The sequence below is a fragment of the Aricia agestis genome, chromosome 9 (genome assembly GCF_905147365.1).
Source record: "Aricia agestis chromosome 9, ilAriAges1.1, whole genome shotgun sequence".
Taxonomy (NCBI): domain Eukaryota; kingdom Metazoa; phylum Arthropoda; class Insecta; order Lepidoptera; family Lycaenidae; genus Aricia; species Aricia agestis.
In genome coordinates this window covers 1191068-1217438 of record NC_056414.1, presented here as the reverse complement: position 1 = coordinate 1217438, position 26371 = coordinate 1191068, and the positions used below count along the sequence as shown (strand labels likewise).

The following is a 26371-nucleotide window of genomic DNA, read 5'->3' as shown; positions in this document are numbered from 1 at the left end:
CGGTAAACTCACTCACTCGGCGAAACACAGCGTAAGCGCTGTTTCACGCCGGTTTTCTGTGAGAAAACCGGCGTGAAACACCAATTTCTCCTATTCCAATAGCATCGTCCCGGCTTCCTGGAAGACAGCCTTGGTGCACCCGATCCCCAAAAAAGGTAACCGCTCAAATCCTTCCAACTACAGACCAATCGCTATAACCTCTTTCTTCTCGAAGATAATGGAATCCATTAGCAATAGCCAGCTTCTTCGATACTTGGATGGCCAGGGATTGCTAAGCGACAAACAATACGGGTTCCGTAAGGGTCGCTCGGCTGGTGATCTCTTGGCATACCTGACTCATCATTGGGCTCAGGCAATTGAGTCGAAGGGAGAGGCATTGGCTGTTAGTTTGGACATTGCGAAGGCCTTTGATCGGGTTTGGCATAAAGCGCTGCTATCAAAGCTTCCATCATACGGGCTGCCCGAGAAATTATGTAAGTGGGTCACTAGTTTCTTAGCAGACAAAAGCATAAAGGTCGTAGTTGACGGCGAATGCTCGGAAACTCAGTCTGTTAATGCTGGTGTCCCTCAGGGCTGTGTGATAGCACACAGCCCTGAGGGCTACTCTATTCATACTGCATATCAATGACATGTTACAAACCAACGGCATTCATTGCTATGCGGATGATAGTACAGGTGATGCTGTATATACCGGCTCCCCTAATATTTCTCGGCAAAATGTCACTGAGAGTCGAAACGAACTTGTGTCTAAGGTGGAGAATTCATTGGAGAAGGTCTCTGAATGGGGTAGACGTAACTTAGTCCAATTCAACCCCACCAAGACACAAGTCTGCGCGTTCACCGCTAAAAAGTCACCAAGTCTCGTTTATCCTCGTTTCGAGGGCACATCTTTAACCATCTCCCCTAGCATTGAGATACTTGGCGTCAACATATCGAGCGAAGTCCAGTTCCGATATCATCTTGAGGGTAAAGCCAAATTAGCCTCGAAGAAGCTTGGTGTACTTAACAGAGCGAGACAGTACTTCAGTCCGGACCAACGCCTACAACTCTACAAGTCGCAGGTTCGGCCTCATATGGAATATTGTTCTCATCTCTGGGCAGGGGCGCCAAAATACCAACAGCTCCCTCTGGATCGTATCCAACGAAGAGCTGCTCGAATTGTTGACTGCCATAGTGTTTCAAACAGCTTGGATCCCCTGGAATTACGCCGAGATGTAGCTTCACTCTGCATCCTCTATCGGTTGTATCACGGGGAGTGCTCTGAGGAATTGTTTGGAATCATACCACCTGCAACTTTTCGCTATCGTCCCACGCGAAAAACATACCATCCTCATCACCTTGATGAGTGGCAGTCTTCCAAAGTGCGTTTTTCGCGTAACTTTCTGCCGCGCACTGTAAAACTCTGGAATGAACTGTCACCAGCAGTATTTCCAGACCGATACGACCTGCAAACCTTCAAGAAAAGAGCGTATTCCCTCTTAAAAGGCCGGCAACGCACCTGCAGCTCTTCTGATGTTGCGAGTGTCCATGCGCGACGGTAGTTGCTTACCATCAGGTGACCCGTTTGCTCGTTTGCCCCCTTATTTAATAAAAAAAAAAAAAAAAGAACGTGGTATTTCTCCGGTCGAGCCGGCCCATTCGTGCCGAAGCATGGCTCTCCCACGTATATAAGTTAAGTAGTAGTAGTTTTAAAATATTTTTCATAGGAGAAAAAAGGGTTGCCACAATGTGTTCAAATGGGTCTTGTGATTCCTGAAGACCGCCTAAGGTTTCTCCGAGCGATTTATATAAAAAGCGTTAGTAAAAACAGCACTAAATAAAAAAGCTACTCGGTAATGCAATAGACCTGGAGATTAAACACAATATAGAAATATTTTCGATTTGATTAGGTAAAGGTGAGTTTTTAAAGCAATTCTATCACCTACAGTAAACTAAGATATTGGGTAGCCGGGGCGTTTGTTTACAGCGGCGGCTGCCAGCCCGACGCAGTATTAATAGCGCGGTCACCGGGATATGGCACGGGATTATCGACACACTTTACTTCAATACCATTAGGTTCATAATGATCTAGATCAGTGTTCCGCAAACTTTTAGTGTTCAAGGTACATCTGGGAAAATACAAATATTTGGAGGTACACCACAAATCGAACAGTGGGCTTACTCTGAGCTCCCACCCCTTCGTCGATCGACCTGAGATGTCCCTTTTTAGGGTTCCGTACCCAAAGGGTAAAAACGGGACCCTATTACTAAGACTTCTGTGTATGTCCGTCTGTTCGTCTGTCTGCATTTCTCCAGGCTGTACGGTAACTCAAGAACGGTAATAGCTAGAGAGTTGAAATTTTCACAGATTATGTGTTTCTGTTGCCGTTATAACAACAAATACTAAAAACAAAATAAATTAAGTATTTAAGGGCGGCTCCCATACAACAAACGTGATTTTTAAAACATTTTTTGCTCGGTATCAATGATGACAACAGATCGGCACCTGAAATGTTCACAAAATACTCAGATGTATTTATGCTTTAATCATTTATAATAAAATTTAAATAAAATTAATAATTAAGGGGGGCTCCCATACAAAAGTCAAATTTTGTTATACAAAAATCACAATTTTTCACTATTTTTGCTCTATAATGGTACGGAATCCTTCGTACGCGAGTTCAACTTGCACTTGGCCGATTTTTTGGCACACACTTTGCGGATCACTGATCTGGATTATAGATGTATGATTAAGCAATTAATAACCATTATACGTTTAGAACATAATATTATGGCATAGCCTAAAAATGTCAATCTGTACCTTTTCTGTGGTCGAACTGTTGCGCCTTATCTACCTGAAGTAATTTAAATGACTTAAGCGTAATTTTTATTTGTCCGAACCATAGACATAATATAATGCTAAAGACCAACAAAGAGTGCGAGAGAGAAGAAAATCCTTTATGGAATTATAACAAGATGAAAAGAGAGAGGCAGTCTAATGAAAATTGTAACAACTTTTATTTGACAGGTCGTCAAAAGTCGTCAATCGTTTTTATGCCCTTTCGGTATTTGCAATTTATTATTTAAATCGTATGTTATTTTCAACAAATACTATTATATATAACAATAATAACTTGTGCTGTGAGTGATTGCAGTGTAAATCATAGGAATAATCCTGAAAAATATACATTTCACCCGTAATTAATCTTCATGTCCTAATTGCTACGATGTGTTTATTTTTGCTATATTCTGGTCTTTAGTTCTCTATTTCAAATAAAATATTGTGAATCCTCCCTTTTACTTTCATATTTTGGGTAACTAAAGGTACTATTGTTCCTATATTACACAAATTTTGAAGAAAAATTTTTCATCAAAATTTCTTACATATACGCTAGTGCTTGAATCAAATTTATCGATATGCTTATCGATATTTTACAATAACATAAATCTAAAATAAAAATCATTTACCTTTATATTTATCACCTTAAGCCCGGCCGCACATTATCCGAAATTTCTGATCAGAAAAATTCGGACGCCCGGCGGAACGCACTCTGTTCATATATTTTGTTGTAGACCCATCATACTAAAAGAATTTCTGACGTGTCAAAATATATGAGCGGGGCGGGGCGTCCGAATTTTTGTGATCAGAAATTCGGAAAATGTGCGGCCGGACTAAAAAGGACATATTATCTTATTTTAACTAATATAATATAGTATAGTATAATATAGCTAATATAATATAACTACTATAATATAGAGTGACTCTAAAACTAGAGGAAGGTTTATATTTATATATCATAATCATTTGTTTTACAGATTCCCTCAAGATCCTCTAATAAGAGGAAAATGGCTGAAATTAATTGGGCGTGTTGGTTGAAATCCCAAGAAAAATTCAACAATATGTAGGCAAACATTTCATTGAAAATTTTTAAAGAAAAATTAGAATAAATACTATTTTGGTTAAAGGAGCTATCCCAACTTTATTTGTGCCAGTAAGTTTGACATACTGTTGCACTTGTTACTGAAGCAATTATTAAAAATAAGCAATTAAGATTATACTTATATGAACTAAAAAGTATTAAATAATCCTTATTCTGTACTCAATCTTCATAATTTTGAAGTCGGTACCAGTCCTAAGTATATAAGTTGCTGTTATACCTATTCTGTCAGAGAACTAGCGATTAGGTTAGCTGGTACCGATTGCAAAATAATGAAGATTGAGAACAGAATTAATACTGAGTACAGAATAAGAATTATTTAATACTTTTTAGTTCATTTAAGTATAATATTACTATTGTCATTGCCTTGGAAGTCGGTTTTAATTTTTTGTTTAAAAATAATAATTTTACTCATTTTAGCTGTCCTTAACGTTTTCTATACTTACAGTTGGTGTTTTAAAAAATCAAAATCAAAATTGCTTTATTTCTGAACAAATCTAAAATAAAATATATTTTCAGAATACATAGTGCCTACCACCGGTTCGGTAACTAAGCCGACGAGAAGAACCGGCGTAAGAAACTCGCACGCCCACTTTTTACCAAAAAAAATGAGAAAAAAATAATCTTTTAAAACAAAATTTACAAAAGTATATAAAAATTTATAAAAATTATACAATGTAAACATAGATAGATACATAATAATTGTAAGTCATGTAGAAGTAGCCTTGCAAGCAGTCATTCAGCATTCTACTCCCAATATGTGCCATCAATTATGAAATCATTTTGGCTTTGGCACAAAACGTTCTTTGACTACTTTTTTAAATTTATTAATCGAAAGATTTTGAACGTTTTCTGGGACCATATGTTCTCATTTGAATATCAAGGAGTCACTTCGATTTCTCATTGTTTCCATCACCAGACCACCACTTTTGTGAACATGATACCTACTCGGAACAATACAATGTACAGCAAAAGAAAAAATTTGAAAATCGGTTCATAAACGGCGGAGTAATCGTTGAACATACATAAAAATATATCCACAGGCGAACGTCTAGACTCCTCCTGTTTGGAAGTCGGTTCAAAATAATTGTAATAAAATAGTATGATATTTTATACTATGTATTTAATTTAAGAATAAAATATAATATACTATGTGTGTTGTTTACTTTCAACGTTTACTTTCAATGTAAGGACTGATTTACCAGATAGATTTTACCTGAGTAATAAATAAGTAACTTTATAATGTGTTAAGTGTAAATTATTTACCCCTATAAGAACCTCATGTCATAACATATCCGACGATTGAAAAATTATTCCAAAAGAAAATGTGCATCTACTTTTCAATCGTCACCTTTTTTTGCCAATTAAAATTTATGGTACCTAATTTGAAATACAAATCTATCAAAGTTGCATATTATTTATTTCTTATAGAAACTCAGGTAAAATAACTCGAACGGACTAAACTATCGATAGCAAAATACTATACTATCGATAGTAAAATATACATCACTAGCACACGCACACATTGACAGATCAAAAATGGTCACGCATTTTCGAGTTGTCAGGTGGTCTTTACGACAGTATATATTATGTCTATGGTCCGAACCATATTGGTAATTATTTTAGACAGGGTTTTTTAAATTTTTATATCGTTAGATTAGAATTTTTGTAGAAAAAAAATTATATCGTTAAATTAGAATTATTATATCGTTATAACATAATTCTTTTCGTCGTGGAAGGTCGTGTCTGTCAATGTTGAGAAGAACTATCGTGCTCTGATGAACGCCTCATCTGGCTCCGCCGTTTGCTGCCCTAAACTCAATGTTCAATTTCCTTTATCAATTCCAGGAGCTAGTGAAATACTCGCAGCGTTTAGGCGACGACTGCGCGGACCTTCAGAAGGCTCTCGAACTATTCCTCGGCGTCCCCACGCGGGCCACCAACAACAAGTTCATAGCTAGCATCGAAGGCTACCGCGGGAACATCTACAAGCTCGGTCGCCTGCTCACACACGACTGGTTCACCGTCGACGAGGGGAAGATAAAAGACAGATACCTCTTCCTCTTCAAAGCCCGGATCTTGATCTGCAAGGTCAAACGCGTTGGAGACGACAGATCGGTGTTCGTGCTTAAGAATATTGTCAAGGTTGGTGATTTGATTTTTGATAGAATCATTGACCATTCTACTATCAGAGAAACTAATTCATAGGCTGATGAAAAGATGGTGGACCTACGTCATTTCATCGGGCTATGTCAAGCACAACCAACAGGTCACGACTAACATATTTTACTTGACATAACCCAGTCAAATAATATAGGTCCTCTATCTGCCTATGGTTCAATTTATTTGACGATATGATAAAAGTTTTGTCTGTCAGGTTTAAGAATCCTAATAAAGTCATAAATTATATTTAAAAATAAGATACCTTATTTTATTTCGATGCTCAATTTCAAATCTGACTTATCTAAATCCATAATATTTGATTATTTAGCTTCCCGAAGTCGAAGTCAAAGATTATCCAGGCACCACTCAGTTCGAGCTGCATCAGAAGACTCAACCGGAAGTACTCGTACTAAACGCCCACAAGGAACACGTCAAAGCTGCGTGGCTGAAAGAGATTAGACAGTACGCCACTGACGTTGGTAAGTTATTAAGCAAAAAAAAATCAAGCCAAAAACAGTTGTTTTTCAACACGGTTTTCAACGCTTATTTACTATAAAATATGATAATGAAATATAATTTGTTATCAATTTCAGTTGCATTAGCAGAACACGCCGCTGACGATCTTCAGATACTATCTCCACCACAAATATCATCCCCTCCTCCCGAAGAAAAACGAAAGAGAGATTCTACAGAAGAGGACGAACAGAGACAGGAGAAGAAATCTCGGCTCGAGGAAACTGAAATTGCTGAAGCCCTAAGTAAAGAAGAAGCTGTCCAACTACTTTCGACGAAAAGGAAAGCTTCTCTAGAAAGTGATATCGCGAAAAAAGTTGCCAAAGCCGAAGTTTCTGAAGTATCGTCAGTTGCTGAGGTACAGGAGACATTATCTTCTCATACTGTACAGAGTAACGTTGAAATCGTTCAAGAATTTAAAACATTTTTAGCTGAAAGCACTGAAAGTCAATCTATTGTGCAAACTTGTGAAGCAGCGTCTATATCTAGTACCAAAGAAAAGAGCCAAACAAACCTAGAGCAACAAATTTCAATATCGGAATCAGAAGCAGCACAATCAATACAAAGCTCGCTAGAACAGCAAACGCAAAGATCCAGCGTACAAGAAACTAGTCAAACTGAAGTTGTTTCTAAATCTGAATCAGCACAAACAGCATCTGCTGCAGTAACAGAAACTAAATCGGCTGAGACCTTTTCGGTTGAAAAACAAGACAAAGTTTCAAACGGTTCTTCTAAAAGGAATTCAAAAAAATCTACTGACGCAGCTAAGCCTGCCAAGGTACCAGAAGAATCGTCACAGTTAAACACTAATAAAACAGATGTAAGCTTAGATTCTAAAGAAACTAAGGAGTTTACAGTAGAGAAAAAGGAATCTTCTGAAGTTGTTGAAAAAGCTGAAACAAAATCTGATTTTGAAAAAACTACAGAAAAAACTGAACTTTCTCTAGAAAAAGCAACTGTAGAAACATCACAGGAAGAACAAGCCAAGGAAGTAAAAACAGAAATAAGCAGTAGTGTTATTAAAACTGACGAATTAGTCACCCAAATATCCACCGAAAAGGAAGTAAAGTCAGAAGATAAAACTTCTGATAGCAAAAAAAGATTATCGGTGAATGATAAATCAGAAGAAAAAACTGTAAGCCAAGAAAAAGCTGAAAGAGTTGATTCAGTTACAGAAAATCAAACCACTGTAACACAGGAAGTTGTTAGCGACAAAGTCACAACAGCACAAGCCGAAGTAACCCAGTCTTCAAAGCAGGTTATAGAAGAGAGTCAAACTGCAACCGCAGGGGAAACCGCCGACGAAGAGATGTCTAGATATAGCCGCAGTTCGCGGCTCTCTGGAGGTAATAACAATAGCTAATTATTTTTTATTTTTAAGTACGTTTACATAGTTATAATAACTTAATGTGCATTTTTTCGTAGATATATTTTTAAACAATAAGTTCATACTAGTTGAAGGTGTAAAATGAGGTTTGGTTATTTTTTTATTATAATTTTCAGAATACTCCAGCAGCACCAGCAGGCGCCTGTCGAGTGGCGGACGCTACGAGTCCTCCTCCACCTACGACACGTCCAGCGGCATAGCCTCCTCCTACTCCAGGCGCCAGAGCGGCGCCAGAGTCGAGAGCGAGATCACCCAAACCGGGGGAGCCATCGAGGGCTCGACCCGCTACGAGTCCAAATATTCTTCCAGCAGAATCGAGGGCGGATCCAAATATGGAATCGAAAGCTCCGTCGAGAGCGAGAGCAAGCTGGGCAGCATCGCATCCAAATACGGAATAACCGGCGGCTCCGACGCCACCGTTGAGGGCAGCTCCACCAAGTACTCCATCGAGAGCACCTACGACGGCAACGACACGACCAGCAAAATCGACAGCATCGCGTCCAAGTACGGCCGCAACTCCATCACGGACAGCAGCAGCGCCGAAACTCGCACCACCAAGCTCAAGGTCGACTCCGACGCCGCATACGACGGCTCCGTCGAGACGATGAGCAAGATCGACAGCATCGCCTCCAAGTACGGCCGCAACTCGATCACCGAAAACGGCAAATCCGAGATTCGCTCGACGAGACTCAACATCGAAATGAGCTCCGACGGCGACAGCGTCGAGACCTCGTCCAACTTGCAATCGAAGTACTCGAAGCGAGCCAACGGCGAGTCCGTTCAGGAGAGCGTGTTCACCAGCTCAAGCCTCTTCAACGGCTCCACGACCCCCGAAAAGAGCAGGGGCCGACCGATTTTCAGCAAAACCCTCGAGGGGCAGAACATCGAGCGTAAGTACCGGTAGACTAGACGAGAGCTTGTACATACGCTTCTAGGTGACTAACGTACACGGACACTGTGCTAACACGCTTTATGTTCATCGAAGGTAAGAGGACACGACACAGACACGATCAGACTCGACAGCGTCGTAACAGATTAATTTGAATCGCAGCCGGCGAGAACGCGACGTTCGAATGCGTAGTGCAAGACTCGGTGGAGCGAGTGACCGTCACGTGGCTGAAGGACAACAAGCCGCTGACGGACCGGCTGATGGACCGCGTGAACGTCGCGGCGGAGGGCGGCCGCCACCGCCTGCAGGTGCTGCACTGCCGTGAGGACGACACCGGCCTCTACACGGCGCGCGCCGAAAACGTAAAGGGCAACGCACACTGTACAGCACAGTTGGTCGTCCACGAGTGTGAGTTTATCTTACAGCGGACGTTGATTCATTGCCATTGACTTGTTATTGACGTAAGGACAGGTCTGATTGACACTTGTAAATGTAGTAAGGACAGGTCTGGTCCACTCATAACATCTTGAACCCGAATGTCCCATTGGGCAATGGGAAGCTTAAACCGTTGTTTGTTGCTCCTAAAACTTAGATAGTTATCTAAGTTTTAGAGATTCACATGCTTCAAAACTTGATCATAAAATCTATTCGATTTGGAAATGAATCAATTGTTGCAATATTATAAGATCATCGTTTCGCATGGCTCGAGCAATTTCATCAATAAATTCATTGTATAAGCCATAACATTTAGTCTTTCTATACAGTTCATCTGTCTATCTATAAAGATATTTAACTTTCCTTTTAAGCGACTAAGTGTCTATTCTATAGCATGTAATGCATTTGCGGAAAATGCAATTTATTATCATTGACAAATTGTTAATAATGGTTTTGAATTCTCAGTAACTCCAGAAGAAAGGAAGCAGAAAGCCGCTCTGAATGCTCCATATTTCATAGTAGCTCTGAAAGACACGGAGATTTTGTTGAATACGTATTTGCGCTTCATGGTCAAAGTCAAGGGCGACCCGAATCCTGATGTCAAATTGTGAGTACTCAAATTTTTATTTCGCTTTTCCGCTTCTTTATAGAATCGTCGATCAAAATGTATGGAATTGACATTAAACGAGTCGGACGTCAACGTCATATTAACGAACGCTTATGTCAATTCCATACAATATTTCGATCGGCGATTCTATAACGAAGCGATAACGAAAAAGTCTTGGCTAAATGGCCTGGGCTGCGTCTAGACGCAGATGCAGCGCACTCATAATAAACGTGCGAGGATGCATAGAACTTCTTAAGAAATTGAATACGTGCGGTTCCATATAGCAATCAAGAATTAATTATCTGCGTTGAACAATTTTGTTTGAAAGTTGCAGTGAAAGAATGTGTATCAATTCTTAAAATAATCTTTCGTTGGCTTACTTAGAGATGAGACCGCACTAAGCGACACTATGATGCAGCGACGCGACACGTCACTCCCAAATGTATTTCTGAAATCGTATGATCTTAATTGCACTACGCTGCAGCAGCACTTCGCGACACAAAACGTCATTATGGAACGCAAAGTGTACCGAGTGTACCGTTTCTCCGCTGTAGGCTGTAGTACAGTGTCGCCTAGTGTGGTCTCGTCTTAATGTCAAACATTATTACTTTTGGATTTATGAATAGGCAGTATAGGCCATGGCCTATGGGCGGCAGCGTCCTATGTTGTCCTAGGGCAGGGCGTCCAAGGATGGCGGCAGAATTCGTACATAGGGGCGGCAAAATTAAAGTGGCCTATACTCATAAAAAATAATAAAAAATCCAGCAACTAACATCATTAAAACCTTTGAAAGATAAATATTATGTTCCATTCCAAATTTGAAATTCAAACAAATGAACATTCCAGCTACCGCGACGGCAAAGAGATCACAACCACGTCCGAGTCGGACCGCGTGTCTATAGTCCGTATCGGCGCCGAGCGCGGATGCTATGAGCTGGTCATAGCTGATGTGAACGCTAATGACGCTGGCAAATACTCCTGTAAAGCCATCAATATCTATGGCGAATGCGAATGCGAGGCCACTGTTGCTGTTGTTGGTAAGTTAAGTTAAGAACATTTCTTTAGAATTTTCTCGTATTTTTATTCTACATTGTTCTATAATATTTTTGTATTTTGACTAAGTACTATCAGAAAGGTTGATTTATACGCAGATGACGGACCAGCGTAATTTAGTCGCGTTATGTTAACACCAGCCGACAGAACACAATAAAAATTGAATTGACATAACCCGATCAAATGACATAGACCACAGGTAGATTTGCCGTCTGCCTATGAATAATTTTTTTCGATTGTATATCAGTGAAAAAGTCGCAGGTCGTTAATCATAACTTTTTTATATAATATCTTCTTATAATGTAGTTAAGCTGCTAATAGCGTTTGACGTGGCTTATTTCAAGAAAGTAATTATGCAGACAAATCACAAACCTGTATGAAAAAGCAATTTTCCAAACCTTTTTACCATAATAACCTTCGCATTATAAGGTAGCAAAACAATTAACTCTTAAATAATATATTTGTCGCGTTTAAAGAGAAAAGAATATCAAAAGAATCATCAGAATACAATGAAGCAACAAATATCGAAAGGACGAAGGCGGTTTCTTCTTCTAATGCCACCTTTAGTAGAAGTTACAGCAAAAGCCGAAGTTCTAGCATTGGTACTGAAATGTCTAGTATGTAATAACCATTGAAGAGCACGACACTGGGATATTTAAAAATGTCGGAATGTCTGGAACATTTCCAATACACAATATTTAGTGCACCTATTTTTAGTATTGATAAATGTGTACTAATAATTTCAGTATTTTGAATCGCTTCAATCAAATTTTCGTTTCGTAATAATAATAAGAGTTTTTGTGTACGTGGGTGTAAGATGGTGGTTGCGTAGGTGTGATGATAGTTTATATAAGTTGATTCGCAAAGTTTAATGATAACAACATGGAAATTAATCTGTTTGGTATGTATCAATACTGTTTAGAAGTTTGTGTATTACACGAAAATATATCACAATATTTTCACTTTGAATTTGAAGTTTTTGGATCACCTGATTGTGGCACACATTAGGGACTAGAATTTCAAGTCACTTTTGCGCAATCAATTTTGTAACAGGCTGATAAAATGTCAGCAACGTCTGTTTCAGTTAATGGTCGATGTAGTATTAAGTTACCTGTCTCATTTTTCTCAGTATTGATGAAAGAAAAGACCATACACTTGAACAAGCTATTAACACTAACAGATGTTGATAAATTTGAGTTAATAGTTACTGATAATTTAATTAATACAGATGACAAGAACATATTCGGTGAGCTCCCACCCGGTGGAGAAGGTCTGTTAACAAAAGGAGAGAAGCCAGTGTTTATTTGGAAAAAGGATGGAAAAGATTTCGAGCCCGAAGAGAGATTCAAGGTATTCACAATCTGAGTGCTGTAAACAGTCTTTTTTGCGCCCTGTGCAAGCTTCTATAACTGCGCCCTTGCTTTTTTAGATATTATATTACCCAAAGCAATGTATAGGTCTATTTTACTGTTGGAATCGTGCTCTAGGGGCGCAGCGGGAACTATTATCGGGAGCAAACCGAAAAAATAATACTCCTGCCTGGTTTGGCCATTTTTGTGCCCCCCAGAGTCTACGCCCTGTGCCTGGGCACCGGTGCCACCGCCCTATTTACGGCACTTTCGTAATTTTTTCGAAACAAATTCGCAAAAAATTAGATATTTATAAAAATTGTGTATTTTAACCAGGTTCTGCTATGTGATGATGAAGATTCTCTAGCTCTGGTCTTCCAACATGTGAAGCCGGAAGATGCTGGTCTGTACACGTGCGTCGCTAAAACCAGCACTGGAAACATCTCCTGCTCCGCTGAACTTACTGTGCAAGGTAATATTGAAGAAATTGACTTTTCAAAGCTTTCTATTTGCGTTAAGAAGTGATTGAATTAAGGACACGATAAACAATTATCTTAATATCTTAACCAGCCTTTCCCAAAGTGGGCGATAACGCCCCCTTGTGGACGCTGAAGATCTAAAGGGTGTGGGACCCAGAAAAAAAATGGGGGCGTTGTGTAGAAGCTTGGGGGTGATTTGTAATTTTATTTCATTTGGATGCATTTTTAATTGAAACAATGGGCGGCGCTAAGACATAATTTATTCTCAAAGTGGGCAGTGGACTAAATAAGTTTGGGAACCTCTGATCTATTAATTAATCATCTTAAATTATTTACTAGTTGGTAAGGCAGTCAATTTGTGGGTGCAAATAATTTGATTGAGAGAAGTCAAAATTGACTAATTAATTATTAACACGTTGAGGGTCGGTACTAAGTTGAATAAAACATATGATATGACAGTAAAATTCTTCATACAAAATATTCCAACGGCAATGTTGCTAGATGACACTACGGGTTAGTGTCATCTAGCAACATCAAAAAACGAATGAAGATTGACAGTACTGCTAGATCCGTAAATAGGCTATAGCCGTTGAAAAGGCGAAAATTCGAAATCAGCAATTGGCATAATAGTTTTAGACCATCTTTCGTCGTTAGATAACTGTTCTAGATTAGCTGCGCTGGTTTCTTTTCGTTCAGAAATTTGTTCCTGGAAATTATCGCCACCTGGTTGATGAATCTGTTCCAGCGATTCAGGTAACTGATGTTCTAAGATATTAGGATGTACAAATTCGGTGAAATCAGGTTGTGCCGTCTCTGGATTTTGAGGGCCTGGTGAAGAAGCAGAATCCAAAAAAGACGGTGGACAATAGTCATCATCTGACAAGTACTCTCCTCCATCGTCATGCTAAGGATCCTCATCACTCGTTTCCGGTGTTGAGACTTCTTCTAGTAGCTGTTTGATGCGATTTTCATCATCCATCTATAACAAAATATAAGAATTTGTTTACATGTAATTTATACCTAAAATGGGAATTTTCAAATCATTTTTTCAGACTAACATCAGTACAACTTTATTATTAGTCATTATAATTACTAAAATAATGTAACACTCACCTTCTTGCATTAATTTTGACGTGAATAAAACTTTTGTGAAAACCACAGCGACACAATTTCTCCCGAACGCACGCGGCGCGACACTACTCAACGCATTGCGAATAAAGATGGGCGGGTGGGTAAAAATTGGGTTGGTAAAAATTGGTAAAAATGGGTGGAATAGGTAAAAATTAAAAAATACCCATTCTTGCCGGGTATAAATTAAAAATACCGGGTAAATATTGACGAGTCTTTAAATATATGTAAAACATTACTTTATTGGCTAAACCCTTAATATTGCGATTTACTATGTAAAAATTTGAGTTATAAAACTCAAAATTTTAATTTAATATTAAAAATAACATATCTACAACAGATAAAAAAAGGCACAATAAAGAAAAAATTTAATCATTATAATTATTATTATAATTTTTACAACTCTTGTCGTGCACGATTTATATATTATTATGTAACACTTTTTTAATCGCTATATACAAGATTTAGTACATGTAAATAATAACAAAAATATATAGTAAGTATGCGAATATTTACTATAACAATGATTTTGAATTTCGCTTCCAAGTAATAATCTAGATAATAATACAGGTATAAAAAATAAAATTTACGCATACTCCTGTACAGCATACATATAATATCTAGTCTTCATAATTTAATTAAAAAAAGAACTTAATCAAATCAATAATTATTGTGTATTTAAGTTGTATAGGACACCACTTGAATCCACCAATCACGAGCAGTGTATTTCCTCAACATCGACTACGTAAGCAATGGCCGCTCGTGATTGTCGGTGTATTTAGCGTAAACGCCATTTTTAACAGTCATTTTTATTTATCAGAAGGGTCACATTATCTGTTTTAGCTAATATTTTAGAGATATAAACTGATTTTAATTTATACCCGGTATAAAATGAAAATGGGTGGGTAAAAATAGGTATAAATGGGTATTTACCCGAGCCTCGGGTTTTTACCGGGTAAATGCCCATCTCTAATTGCGAATGATTGCACACAATAGTACACGGCCATGACCGTACTGTGCGTACAGACACTGCCTAGATGTTGCTCACACAAACATTTTCAGTGTATGTTTGTGTGCATTCAACTGCTTCTACGTACAAGAAAAAAATATGTGATATGACGGTAGTCCTATATTTTAAGTACATTCTTTAGAAATTCATCTGCAAATGCCGTACTGTTTAGTAAAGTCAAAAAATAAACGACTGCGTCAGCCGTAGTGTCGTATTATGTAGTCAATTTTTTTACGGTTATAACCGTCCGTCCTGCAACGTGTTAATTAGTCAATTTTGACTTCTCGCTGATGCCATCACTGCGGCCTTTCTACGTCTGGAGAAGCTTTGACTGCGCATGGTCGACGACGATTGTAGTAACCATAGACTTAATATATACTGTCGTATAGACCACCTGACAACTCGAAAATGCGTCACCATTTTTGATCTGTCAATGTGTGCGTGTGCTAGTGATGTATATTTTACTATACTACTCGAACGGACTAAACTATCGATAGCAAAATACTATACTATCGATAGTATAGTATTTTGCTATTAGTCCGTTCGAGTTATTTTACCTGAGTTTCTATAAGAAATAAATAATATGCAACTTTGACACATTTGTATTTTAAATTAGGTATCATAAATTTTAATTGGCAAAAAAAGGTGACGATTGAAAAGTAGATACACATTTTCTTTTGGAATGATTTTTCAATCGTCGGATATGTTATGACATGAGGTTCTTATAGGGGTAAATAATATACACTTAACACATTATAAAGTTACTTATTTATTACTCAAGTAAAATTTATCTGGTAAATCAGTCCTTACATTGAAAGTAAACGTTGAAAGTAAAGAACACACATAGTATATTATATTTTATTCTTAAATTAAATACATATTATAAAATATCATAATATTTTTATAACAATTATTTTGAACCGACTTCCAAACAAGAGGAGTCTAGACGTTCGCCTGTGAATATATTTTTTATGTATGTTCAACGATTACTCCGCCGTTTATGAACCGATTTTCAATTTTTTTCTTTTCTTGTACATTGTATTGTTCCGAGTAGGTATCATGTTCACAAAAGTGGTGGTCTGGTGATGGAAACAATGAGAAATCGAGGTGACTCCTTGATATTCAATTGGGAACATATGGTCCCAGAAAACGTTCAAAATCTTTTGATTAATAAATTAAAAAAAGTAGTCAAAGAACGTTTTGTGCCAAAGCCAAAATGATTTCATAAACGATGGCACATCTTGGGAGTAGAATGCTGAATGACTGCTTGCAAGGCTACTTCTACATGACTTATAATTATTATGTATCTATCTATGTTTACATTGTATAATTTTTAGTTACAGCATTGTAAATTTTATTTTAAAAGATTATCTTTTTCTCACTTTTTTTGGTGAAAAGTGGGCGTGCGAGTTTCTTACGCCGGTTCTTCTCGTCGGCTTAGTTCCCGAACCGGTGGTAGGCACCATGTATTCTGAAAATATATTTTATTTTAGATTTGTTCAGAAATAAAGCAATTTTGATTTTGATTTTTTAAAACACCAACTGTAAGTATAGAAAACCTTAAGGACAGCTAAAATGAGTAAAATAATTATTTTAAAACAAAAAATTAAAACCGACTTCCAAGGTAATGACAATAGTAATATTATTTTATTTTATTTTATTTTATTGGGAAAACTTACAGCACATAATTATAATGGTAATGATACAAATTATATAACGATATGCCAATAACAAGTTTTCGCTGGTAAGAAATAAATTTAAGCTAAAATTAACATTTCAAACATAAAGTCCTGACGAGATACAAATCACTTACTTACTTAATAAGTACTTACATGAATTGAGGTAATCTAAAATCAATTAAAATGTAAATTACTATTTAAGCAAACTGCCAAATTTGTTAAATTTTATATAACACGAAATGGTTGAGAGATTAAAAATTGTTAGCTAATGAAGCAAATAGTACTCAATATAAAAATAATTATACATAATTAAACATAATTAAACACACAGCAGATGGTACGATCCTTTAGTATTTTACTTTTACGATAAAAAAAAAATCAATAAAAGTAATTCAATACACAAATTTTATTTATTTTACTTAAAGAACGTATCAGTCATAAGCTTTCTAATTTTATTTGGTTTTAGGGATTGGTTGATTTAAGATTATACTTATATGAACTAAAAAGTATTAAATAATTCTTATTCTGTACTCAGTATTAATTCTGTTCTCAATCTTCATTATTTTGCAATCGGTACCAGCTAACCTAATCGCCAGTTCTCTGACAGAATAAGTATAACAGCAACTTATATACTTAGGACTGGTACCGACTTCAAAATTATGAAGATTGAGTACAGAATAAGGATTATTTAATACTTTTTAGTTCATATAAGTATAATCTTAAATCAACTAAAAAGCATTAATTGCTTATAATTGCTTATTTTTAATAATTGCTTCAGTAACAAGTGCAACAGTATGTCAAACTTACTGGCACAAATAAAGTTGGGATAGCTCCTTTAACCAAAATAGTATTTGTTCTAATTTTTCTTTAAAAAAATTCAATGAAATGTTTGCTACATATTGTTAAATTTTTCTTGGGATTCCAACCAACACGCCCAATTAATTTCAGCCATTTTCCTCTTATTAGAGGATCTTGAGGGAATCTATAAAACAAATGATTATGATATATAAATATAAACCTTCCTCTCGTTTTAGAGTTACTCTATATTAAAGTAGTTATAATATATTAGCTATATTATACTATACTATATTATATTAGTTAAAATAAGATAATATATCCTTTTTAGTCCGGCCGCACATTTTCCGAACTTCTGATCACAAAAATTCGGACGCCCCGCCCCGCTCATACATTTTGACACGTCAGAAATTCTTTTAGTATGATGGGTCTATAACAAAATATATGAACAGAGTGCGTTCCGCCGGGCGTCCGAATTTTTCTGATCAGAAATTTCGGATAATGTGCGGCCGGGTTTAAGGTGATAAATATAAAGGTAAATGATTTTTATTTTAGATTTATGTTATTGTAAAATATCGATAAGCATATCGATAAATTTGATTCAAGCACTAGCGTATATGTAAAAAAAATTGATGAAAATTTTTTCTTCAAAATTTGTGTAATATAGGAACAATAGTACCTTTAGTTACGCAAAATATGAAAGTAAAAGGGAGGATTCACAATATTTTATTTGAAATAGAGAACTAAAGACAGAATATAGCAAAAATAAACACATCGTAGCAATTAGGACATGAAGATTAATTACGGGTGAAATGTATATTTTTCAGGATTATTCCTATGATTTACACTGCAATCACTCACAGCACAAGTTATTATTGTTATATAAACTAGTATTTGTTGAAAATAACATACGATTTAAATAATAAATTGCAAATACCGAAAGGGCATAAAAACGATTGACGACTTTTGACGACCTGTCAAATAAAAGTTGTTACAATTTTCATTAGACTGCCTCTCTCTTTTCATCTTGTTATAATTCCATAAAGGATTTTCTTCTCTCTCGCACTCTTTGTTGGTCTTTAGCATTATAGGTTTATGGTAGTAACAATCCAAGTTTTTGACGGTCCGTTTATGTTCCATAGGCGCAGTAAACGTCTTACATCGTGAGCCTCAAAAGCCTCAGCTGGTGATCGAGCATCGCGAAGCCATCGTCGCGAGCGGTGCATCAGCTATGCTGGAACTGGTGTGCAAGGGCTACCCTAAGCCCAACGTGGTGTTCAAACACGAGGGAAAACTCGTTGAAGCTGATGCTAGACACAAGTAAGATCTTAATACCTACTGTTGGAAATGATGTACTGCTTATAAATGAACGTAATTTATTTAAAATAATAAATAGTGTCATAATTATACACGTCGTTAGGAAGTGAAGATTTGCTATGACTTTTACCCCCATAAGCAAAGTGAACTGGGCCTCTATCATGAGCTCTTAAATCCATTCTCTTTACGTCCTTATCTGACTGTATAAGGACGTAAAGTGAATGGATTTAAGAGCTCATAATAGGGCCCCCCCCTGTTTAAGAGTTATCATGTTTTAATCTGTTTCTAAAGAAATAAAGACATTTTATTTTATTCTTATTTATTTAAAGCTTTAGGTACTTCCAAGTTTTAAGCGGTTCACTTTTGTTTAAATCATATAGTATGGGAGTAAAAATAATATTGCAATAAGTGACCCTTGTCACCTCATAACTAGAACACGTATACCAACAACCCTGTATAAAAAGACTAAGGCACAATTTCGCCAACGACAGTTAAAGTTAATGCTCGAATTAGTATCACGTTACCTCTTTCGTTTTTCATATGAATGAAAGAGAAGGCATGACATTTTAACAAGCTGTTAACACTAACAGACGTTGGTGAAATTGGGCCTAAAGTGAGTACCACGAATTATGAAATGTATTTTAGGTTCCTCTATGAAGACACTGAAAGTATGTCACTGGTTATCAAGAATGTGACACAGGCTGATGCTGGTGAATACCAGGTGACAGCTTCCAACGAGCTCGGTGAAGACACGACCACCATGAACCTCATTGTCAAAGCCGCACCGAAGATTAAGAAGAAGATTGAAAACCAGACGTGCATGGTAAGGAAACCTTTACAACGATAGATCACTCGATGATCCCCGCTTTCGCTTATCGCGGGAACCATTTAATTGTTGCCGAAAGGATAAAATATAAAAGAGCGTGTGTACACGTGTCAGAAGTGAAACTTGAGTCCTAAAATTGTGACAGCGTCGTTGACCCTCTTTTTCAAGAAGTGACCTTAAAATATTACTCAACGCGCTTAAAAAAGTTTTGCTTCAAAATAAATATCAAATATTAATTGTCTAAGTGTACAGTATCTACAATGTCTGGGCGAGTGAATTAAACACAGAATATTACGTATAACTGTATATATTATTCAAGTGATATATTATTCAAGTGAAAGTTTATTTTCAGGCTGGCAGCGAACATACAGTGACCATCCAAATAGAGGGAACTCCTTCACCAGATGTCACTTTCTACAAAGATGGTGTGGAGATCAAGAGCTCTGAACGTATAGTGATCGTGAAGGAATCAGAGGAAATATATAAGATCACAATCAAGGACGCTAAACTTACAGACACTGGGTCATATTCGGTTGTTGCTAAGTAAGTCAGATTTTTTTTAGTTTTCTCATTTTAGGAACATAAATTCAAGGAATGTGAAAACACCCCCGATTCAAAATAAGTGTCGAGAAACAGAAAACTAGAAGTTGCTCACAACCGTTCATTAAATAGATAAACCCAAAATTTCCAGCAGTTAGCGAGCTGATGATGATGAACTATTGCTCAGTACACGGTCTTGATCTTGTCAGCTTTTTCAAATAAAACTAGATCAAAATCGGTTCACATGTTTGGATGCTACGATGCCACGAACAAACACACACAGACACGCAAACTTATAACACCCCTCTTTTTTCGTCGGGGGCTAAAAATAGAATATGAATTCTTAGACAAAAATCTAATAAAAGTATGCTTACAGAAATGAAATCAACCAATGTTCAGACTTCTGGCAATGGAATGTTACCTCGCCACCTAAAATTATCAAAACTTTGGGCTCTAATAAAGTCTGCGAAGAGAAGGAAACTGTCACTTTCGAAGTGAGAACTGAGGCTGAACCGGCTCCTACCGTTACTTGGTAAGATTATTACAATACTATTATACTACTTCTATACTTAGCTAAATAATCCAACAAAAATCCGACATGTTGCACATGTCATATCAGAAACATTGTCGAACGTCGAACAAAACTTTTTGTTTACTGTCTGTGCTCGAACGTGAAAAGGTACAAGATTATGGCGCTAGTTGTACCACCACAACTGAATTAATGTTTTTTAGGTTCAAGAACAAGACCGAAGAGGTCAAGGAATCTTCTGTTATCAAGATATCGTCTTCGGGAGAATCTCACAAGATGGTCATCACATCCGCCGAAAGATCTGACGCTGGAGAATACTCCTGTGAGGTATGTGTACTTGTTGCAAAAATAACTTTTTTATTTTCCAGGGTGTCGCCATTATCCTTCGTAAAACCTTTTTTTTTTAATTTCAATGGCTGTCGTCATTGGAGTTGGAATACCTTAAGGGTGTGTAATAGTTTGTGAACACTTTCTTATTCGAGTGGATATCTACTATATTTCTCGACTACTATTCGAGTCGATATAGTAGTCGAGTAGCATGTCGAACTTCGTACGTAATCTTTATTTGTTTTCCAACATATTAGATACGCAACGTGCACGGCTCAGCTAGCGACAGCAGCATACTGAACGTGCGATGCGGGCCCGTGTTCACGCAGCGGCTCACCAACACCACCGCCAGGGAGGGAGACGTCAATGTGGAATTCACAGTTGATGTCGAGGCCTTCCCTGAACCTACTGTTAAATGGTATGTTTTTATGCATTTTTTTTAATCTGTGATTAAATGAGTCATGACTTTGCACTCAAACCAGAGATACTGCTCGAAATCTACATGCGATGTGCCCGCAAAAACCAATAGTTTACTTCATTAAATATTGTTGTCATCACAGGTACTTGGGTGACGTGGAAATAACGGAAAAGAAGTCTATCTACACGCGCGTGGACAACGGCAGCTCGCACAAGCTGATCCTCAAGGAGGTGTCCGCGGAGCTGTCCGGCCAGTACACCTGCAAGGTCTCCAACGACCTCGGCTCCGACTCCTGCCAGGCTACATTCACTGTCAATAGTGAGTGCTAAATTTACTTGTAATGGACTAAAGCTTTCAGTTTTCGTTTACGATAAAATGAGAGGTGTGTCTATCATTATCGTTTTTTGCATTAAAATGAAAACTGCAAATGCTCATATTATAAAAAGTCTTTAAATTAAGCTTTTCAATAAGTAATCTTATGAATATTTGCACTTGATGTGCAAAATTCTTAGTCAGAACGATTAAAAGACAATCATAAAATATAGTCTCGTAAATTTAAATTTTTACAGGGAAACCAAGAATCACCAAGAGTCTAGTGGATATGACGGTGGACGCTGGACAAACTCTGAAGTTGGAAGTGGAGGTCGAAGGATGTCCAGAACCGAGGATTAAGTGGTACAAGGATGGCAAGGAAGTCACCACTGATGCGAGAATCAGAATAGAGAGAGATACACAACGGTAAGAAATTTTCGATAAATAAATAAAACTTTATTTCAGACCCATATCATTTGTGTAGTGACAGTTAGCAACATTAACAAGCTTAAATGGTCGCTGTTAAGCATTAGTGTCCTAACCCACAATTTTTTGTTGTTAAATTTGGAATGTAGTCTTGTGCTAATAAATCATCTGAAGAACATAAAAGTCCGAATATACTTTATACCCTTTGTAATTTTTTCCTAAAGGTTGGAGAACTACAATCTGACGGTAACACTTGTCAAAGAGGAAGATGGTGGTGATTATGAAGTAATAGCTGAGAATGAGTTCGGCAGCGTGTCTTCAAAGAGTACGGTTACAGTACACAGTGAGTATACATGATACAATATACAAAAATATTCTTTATATACCAGAAAAATATCTTGGATAGACCTCACTTTAAAAATCAAAATTCACTTTAATATTATTTTAAAAGAGTTCCAATTTTGACGGTATAATGGACTCTCACGATACACTATTTGAATCCAAAATACTATGCAATGCGTTTATTTTGAGTCGCACTTATAAGAGCTCAAAACATCCTCTCAGCACATGGGTGAGGTATACACAAACAAATTAAACAACCACTGTAAGACGAGATCATTACACGAGTGAACACAGAGGATCACCAATCTAGGTAATAGATTAACATAGTACAGCGTGATTAGTAGTATAGAGTACTACTGCATTGCACGATTGTGTAGTTTAGTTATGTCCTAATTAGTTACATAGGACAAAACATTCCACAAAAATCCACAACGCAAAAAAAGCATTCGATTGACTGAATGCTGGTGTGCTCGCACGTAGATAAGTCTATGTATCCACAATCCCCATTAATTAATACATTTATTTCAAATAATATTCCATGATGCATTCCAATATTTATATCACTGTCATTTTCATTATTTTAATAGCGAAAGAAGTACACTCGAGATTCAAAAAAGAAACTGTAGCCGAAAACATGGTAGAAGATTTAGCGGAAGAAAAACAACCGGACGTACAGAACATAGAAGATAACAAAAACAAACTTAAAGCTAAAAAATCAATCTCCATAGCAGAGAGCATCGACGAAAATGATGGACGCGATGGAAAATCTAAAACAAAAACTGTTGTTATTGAAGAAGTCAATCAAAGTATGTCATACAAGGCTGAAAAGTCTACATCAGAACCGGAATCAGCAGAAGAAAAGTCATTTTGGGATGACAACGGTGATGACGGAAGATCGAAAACTATAAAAGTAGAAAGCGTACAACAATCTATGATGGCCCGTAAGACAATAACACAGTCAGAAACGGTCGAAGAAAAGTCATTTTGGGACGATAAAGATGATGATGAAAAATCAAAACAAGCTAAAATTGAATTTGTAAGACAATCTTCCAAAACAGCCAATAAATCTTTTACAGAACCAGAAGTAGCCGAGGAAAAGTCGTTTTGGGATGATAACGATGAAAACAAAAAACCAAAGCAAGCCAAAGTTGAATACGATAGGCAATCCTCGAAAACAGCAGAAAAAACTGTTATAAAACCAGAAATAGCTGAAGAAAAATCATTTTGGGATAACGATGAAAATGAAAAACCGAAACAGGCTAAGAAGGACTATGACAGACAATCTTCTAAAACAGCTGATATCCTAAAATCGGAAGTAGCTGATGAAAAATCAATTTGGGATGATAAAGATGAAGATGAGAAGTCAAAACAAACTAAAATTGAATACGTTAGACAAACTTCTAAATCGGCTAGCAAATCTATAACTGAGCCAGAAACGGCTGAGGAGAAGTCATTTTGGGATGACAATGATGAAGGGAAGCCAAAACAGACACAGGCTCAATACAACAGACAAACTTCTAAGTCAGCAAGCAAATCTGTTACAGAAGCAGAAACAGCAGAAGAAAAACCATTTTCAGGTGACCAAGACGATGGAAAGTCGAAACAGGCTAATGTTGAATATGTAAGGCAGACTTCCAAATCAGCTCAAAAATCTGTTACTGAGCCAGAAACAACAGAAGAAAAATCATTTTGGGATGATCAGGATGATGGAAAGCCGAAACAGACTAAAGTGGAGTATATCAGACAGACTTCGAAGTCAGCGAGCAAATCTGTTACCGAGCCAGAAACGGTTGAAGAAAGATCCTTCTGGGATGAACAAGAAGATGGTAAGCCAAAACAGACACAAGTCGAATATATCAGACAGACTTCAAAGTCAGCAAATAAATCTATTACCGAACCAGAAACTGTAGAAGAGAAACCCTTCTGGGATGACCAGGAAGATGGAAAGCCAAAACAAACACAAGTTGAGTATATCAGGCAGACTTCTAAATCAGCAAAAAAATTGGTTACGGAATCAGAAACTGCAGAAGAAAAATCGTTTTGGGATGATCATGGTGACGATGGAAAGCCAAAACAGGTCAAAGTCGATTATGATAGACAATCTTCCAAAACGGCAGAAAAATCAGTAACTAAACCAGAATCAGTAACAGAAAATGAGGCTGTAGAGAATGTGGTTGTGCCGATAAAAACTAAAAACTCCGCAGTACCGAAACTAGAGAGAGCTCATTCAATAGTTGAAACAATAGAGCAGCAGGAGTCTATTGAAACAGAAAACATATATTTGAAATCAGAAACGAGCGAAAAGAAATCGGCTGGAAACGATGGTGCCCGCGATGTTCAGATAGAGGAAGTGACTTTACCATCTAAAGCAAAGAAGTCTTTAGGTGGAGCTGAAACTGCAGAAGACAAGTCTATCTGGGACGAAAATCATAACGAACGCAATAAGAAACCTTCAGTTCAAGAGGTTTCTTATACCATAGGAAAAGGTGAAAAACATGTTACTGAACCAGAAGTCATCGAAGACGTGTCAATCGATGTAGAACTAGCGGCACCAAAACGTAAACAAGTCAAGAAGGAATCTGTTGTTGGTGAACCAATGAGTGCTGAAACTGAAGGTATAAATGCGCTTGTAGCTTCATATTACGCAGCAAAGGCTTTCATGATGCGATCTCACGTTTTAAGTACTGCATGCTTATAACTTTGTTTTTCTTTAACAACCAAAGTGTGATTTATTATGTTTAGGCCGAGTTTTTGAAACTGTAACAACGTTCAAGTCTGGTGAGGATGGCTCAATTATCGTATCTAAAGTTAGCAGTTCTCGATCTCATGGCGCCATTATAACAGGTCAGTATTATGTTTAACCGCTTCCCTTCCTCTGTATCCATCTTAATCATTATAGTATGTTATAATATAAACAGAACATTATTTTAAAATATATTTTCGATTAAATTTCATTACATTGTAATATCTTCTATCTTTATTCCTCATTAATTTTCCATAGATTCTATTTAACCAAAGAAAAATAATATTATTTCAAACGATAGGTCCAGCCGAAACGCGCACTATACACAAAATGACTTCGAATATATACTATGATGATGATGACGATGAGGAGTACGACGAATTTTATGACCGAAAAATTATTAAACCCAACAAACCACATAAAACTTCTTTGGAAGTCGAGGAGATAGCGAGTCATAGCTACTATTTAGCTGAGGTAGGCAATTACGTAATACCTGATCACATCAGACGGGGTACTTACGGTATTATAGAGGAACCTCAGACGGACTCTGATGCCGAGTCAAGACACAGCAGACAAGTCGGTAATAGGACCATTTCCATAATGTCAGTCTCCGAAGATGAAATGAGTTGGCGAAACGATTCGCTCTCACGAGAAATTTCCATCGAAGACCTCTCCAAATCTATATTCGATATAGATGAAACGAGAAAGGTTTTCAGTAAAGATTCCTATGTGCGGCAATCTTCGTTCAAAGAAGATTACATCACAAACAATGGAGACGAGGAATCTTTGATATTGCGAGAGAAAAGTGAAAAGACGTTCGAAAACGACATCACCGAGAAACTCATCAGTATATCCAAGGAGTTCGACAGGGACATAATAAAGGAAATCGATGACAAAATTGACGATATCCGAAATAGATTAGTTGAAGAATTAGTTTTCGAACCGCTTCATGCCAAAGACGTCAAAAATATTACTAAAGATACAGCCGAGACTACCGTAGAAAAGAGAAAGAGGTTGAAAGGTGAACTGTTCAGCGTAGAAGAGGAGCCAGATGAGGACTTAGAAGCGTTGTTAAAACGAAGCCAGAGACAGAGAAGCATATTAGATGATATCCTCAATGAGGAGGAGGAAAAAGGTAAATTTCAAGTAAATTATAATAATAATTTGAAAATGAAAAAAATGCGCGCG

General features: G+C 37.1%; 1 protein-coding gene across 9 annotated transcripts in view; it reads left to right on the top strand.

The window, feature by feature from the left end:
• Positions 1-26371, top strand: part of LOC121730171 (obscurin-like) — a 131430-nt gene that overhangs the window by 82666 nt on the left and 22393 nt on the right. For 5 of the 9 annotated variants that reach the window (XM_042119096.1, XM_042119095.1, XM_042119089.1 and 2 more), the window contains 21 exons: positions 5766-6062; positions 6409-6559; positions 6674-7939; positions 8097-8870; positions 9032-9277; positions 9770-9911; positions 10758-10948; positions 12193-12314; positions 12650-12785; positions 18546-18723; positions 19366-19543; positions 19899-20089; positions 20463-20618; positions 20819-20942; positions 21200-21360; positions 21503-21678; positions 21930-22098; positions 22323-22441; positions 23028-25055; positions 25183-25284; positions 25485-26318. In XM_042119096.1, the coding sequence (XP_041975030.1) occupies positions 5766-6062; positions 6409-6559; positions 6674-7939; positions 8097-8870; positions 9032-9277; positions 9770-9911; positions 10758-10948; positions 12193-12314; positions 12650-12785; positions 18546-18723; positions 19366-19543; positions 19899-20089; positions 20463-20618; positions 20819-20942; positions 21200-21360; positions 21503-21678; positions 21930-22098; positions 22323-22441; positions 23028-25055; positions 25183-25284; positions 25485-26318 (7741 nt within the window). The remainder of the gene's footprint in view (positions 1-5765; positions 6063-6408; positions 6560-6673; positions 7940-8096; positions 8871-9031; positions 9278-9769; positions 9912-10757; positions 10949-12192; positions 12315-12649; positions 12786-18545; positions 18724-19365; positions 19544-19898; positions 20090-20462; positions 20619-20818; positions 20943-21199; positions 21361-21502; positions 21679-21929; positions 22099-22322; positions 22442-23027; positions 25056-25182; positions 25285-25484; positions 26319-26371) is intronic. The other 4 variants (XM_042119091.1, XM_042119093.1, XM_042119092.1 and 1 more) reach the window with 4 other exon arrangements.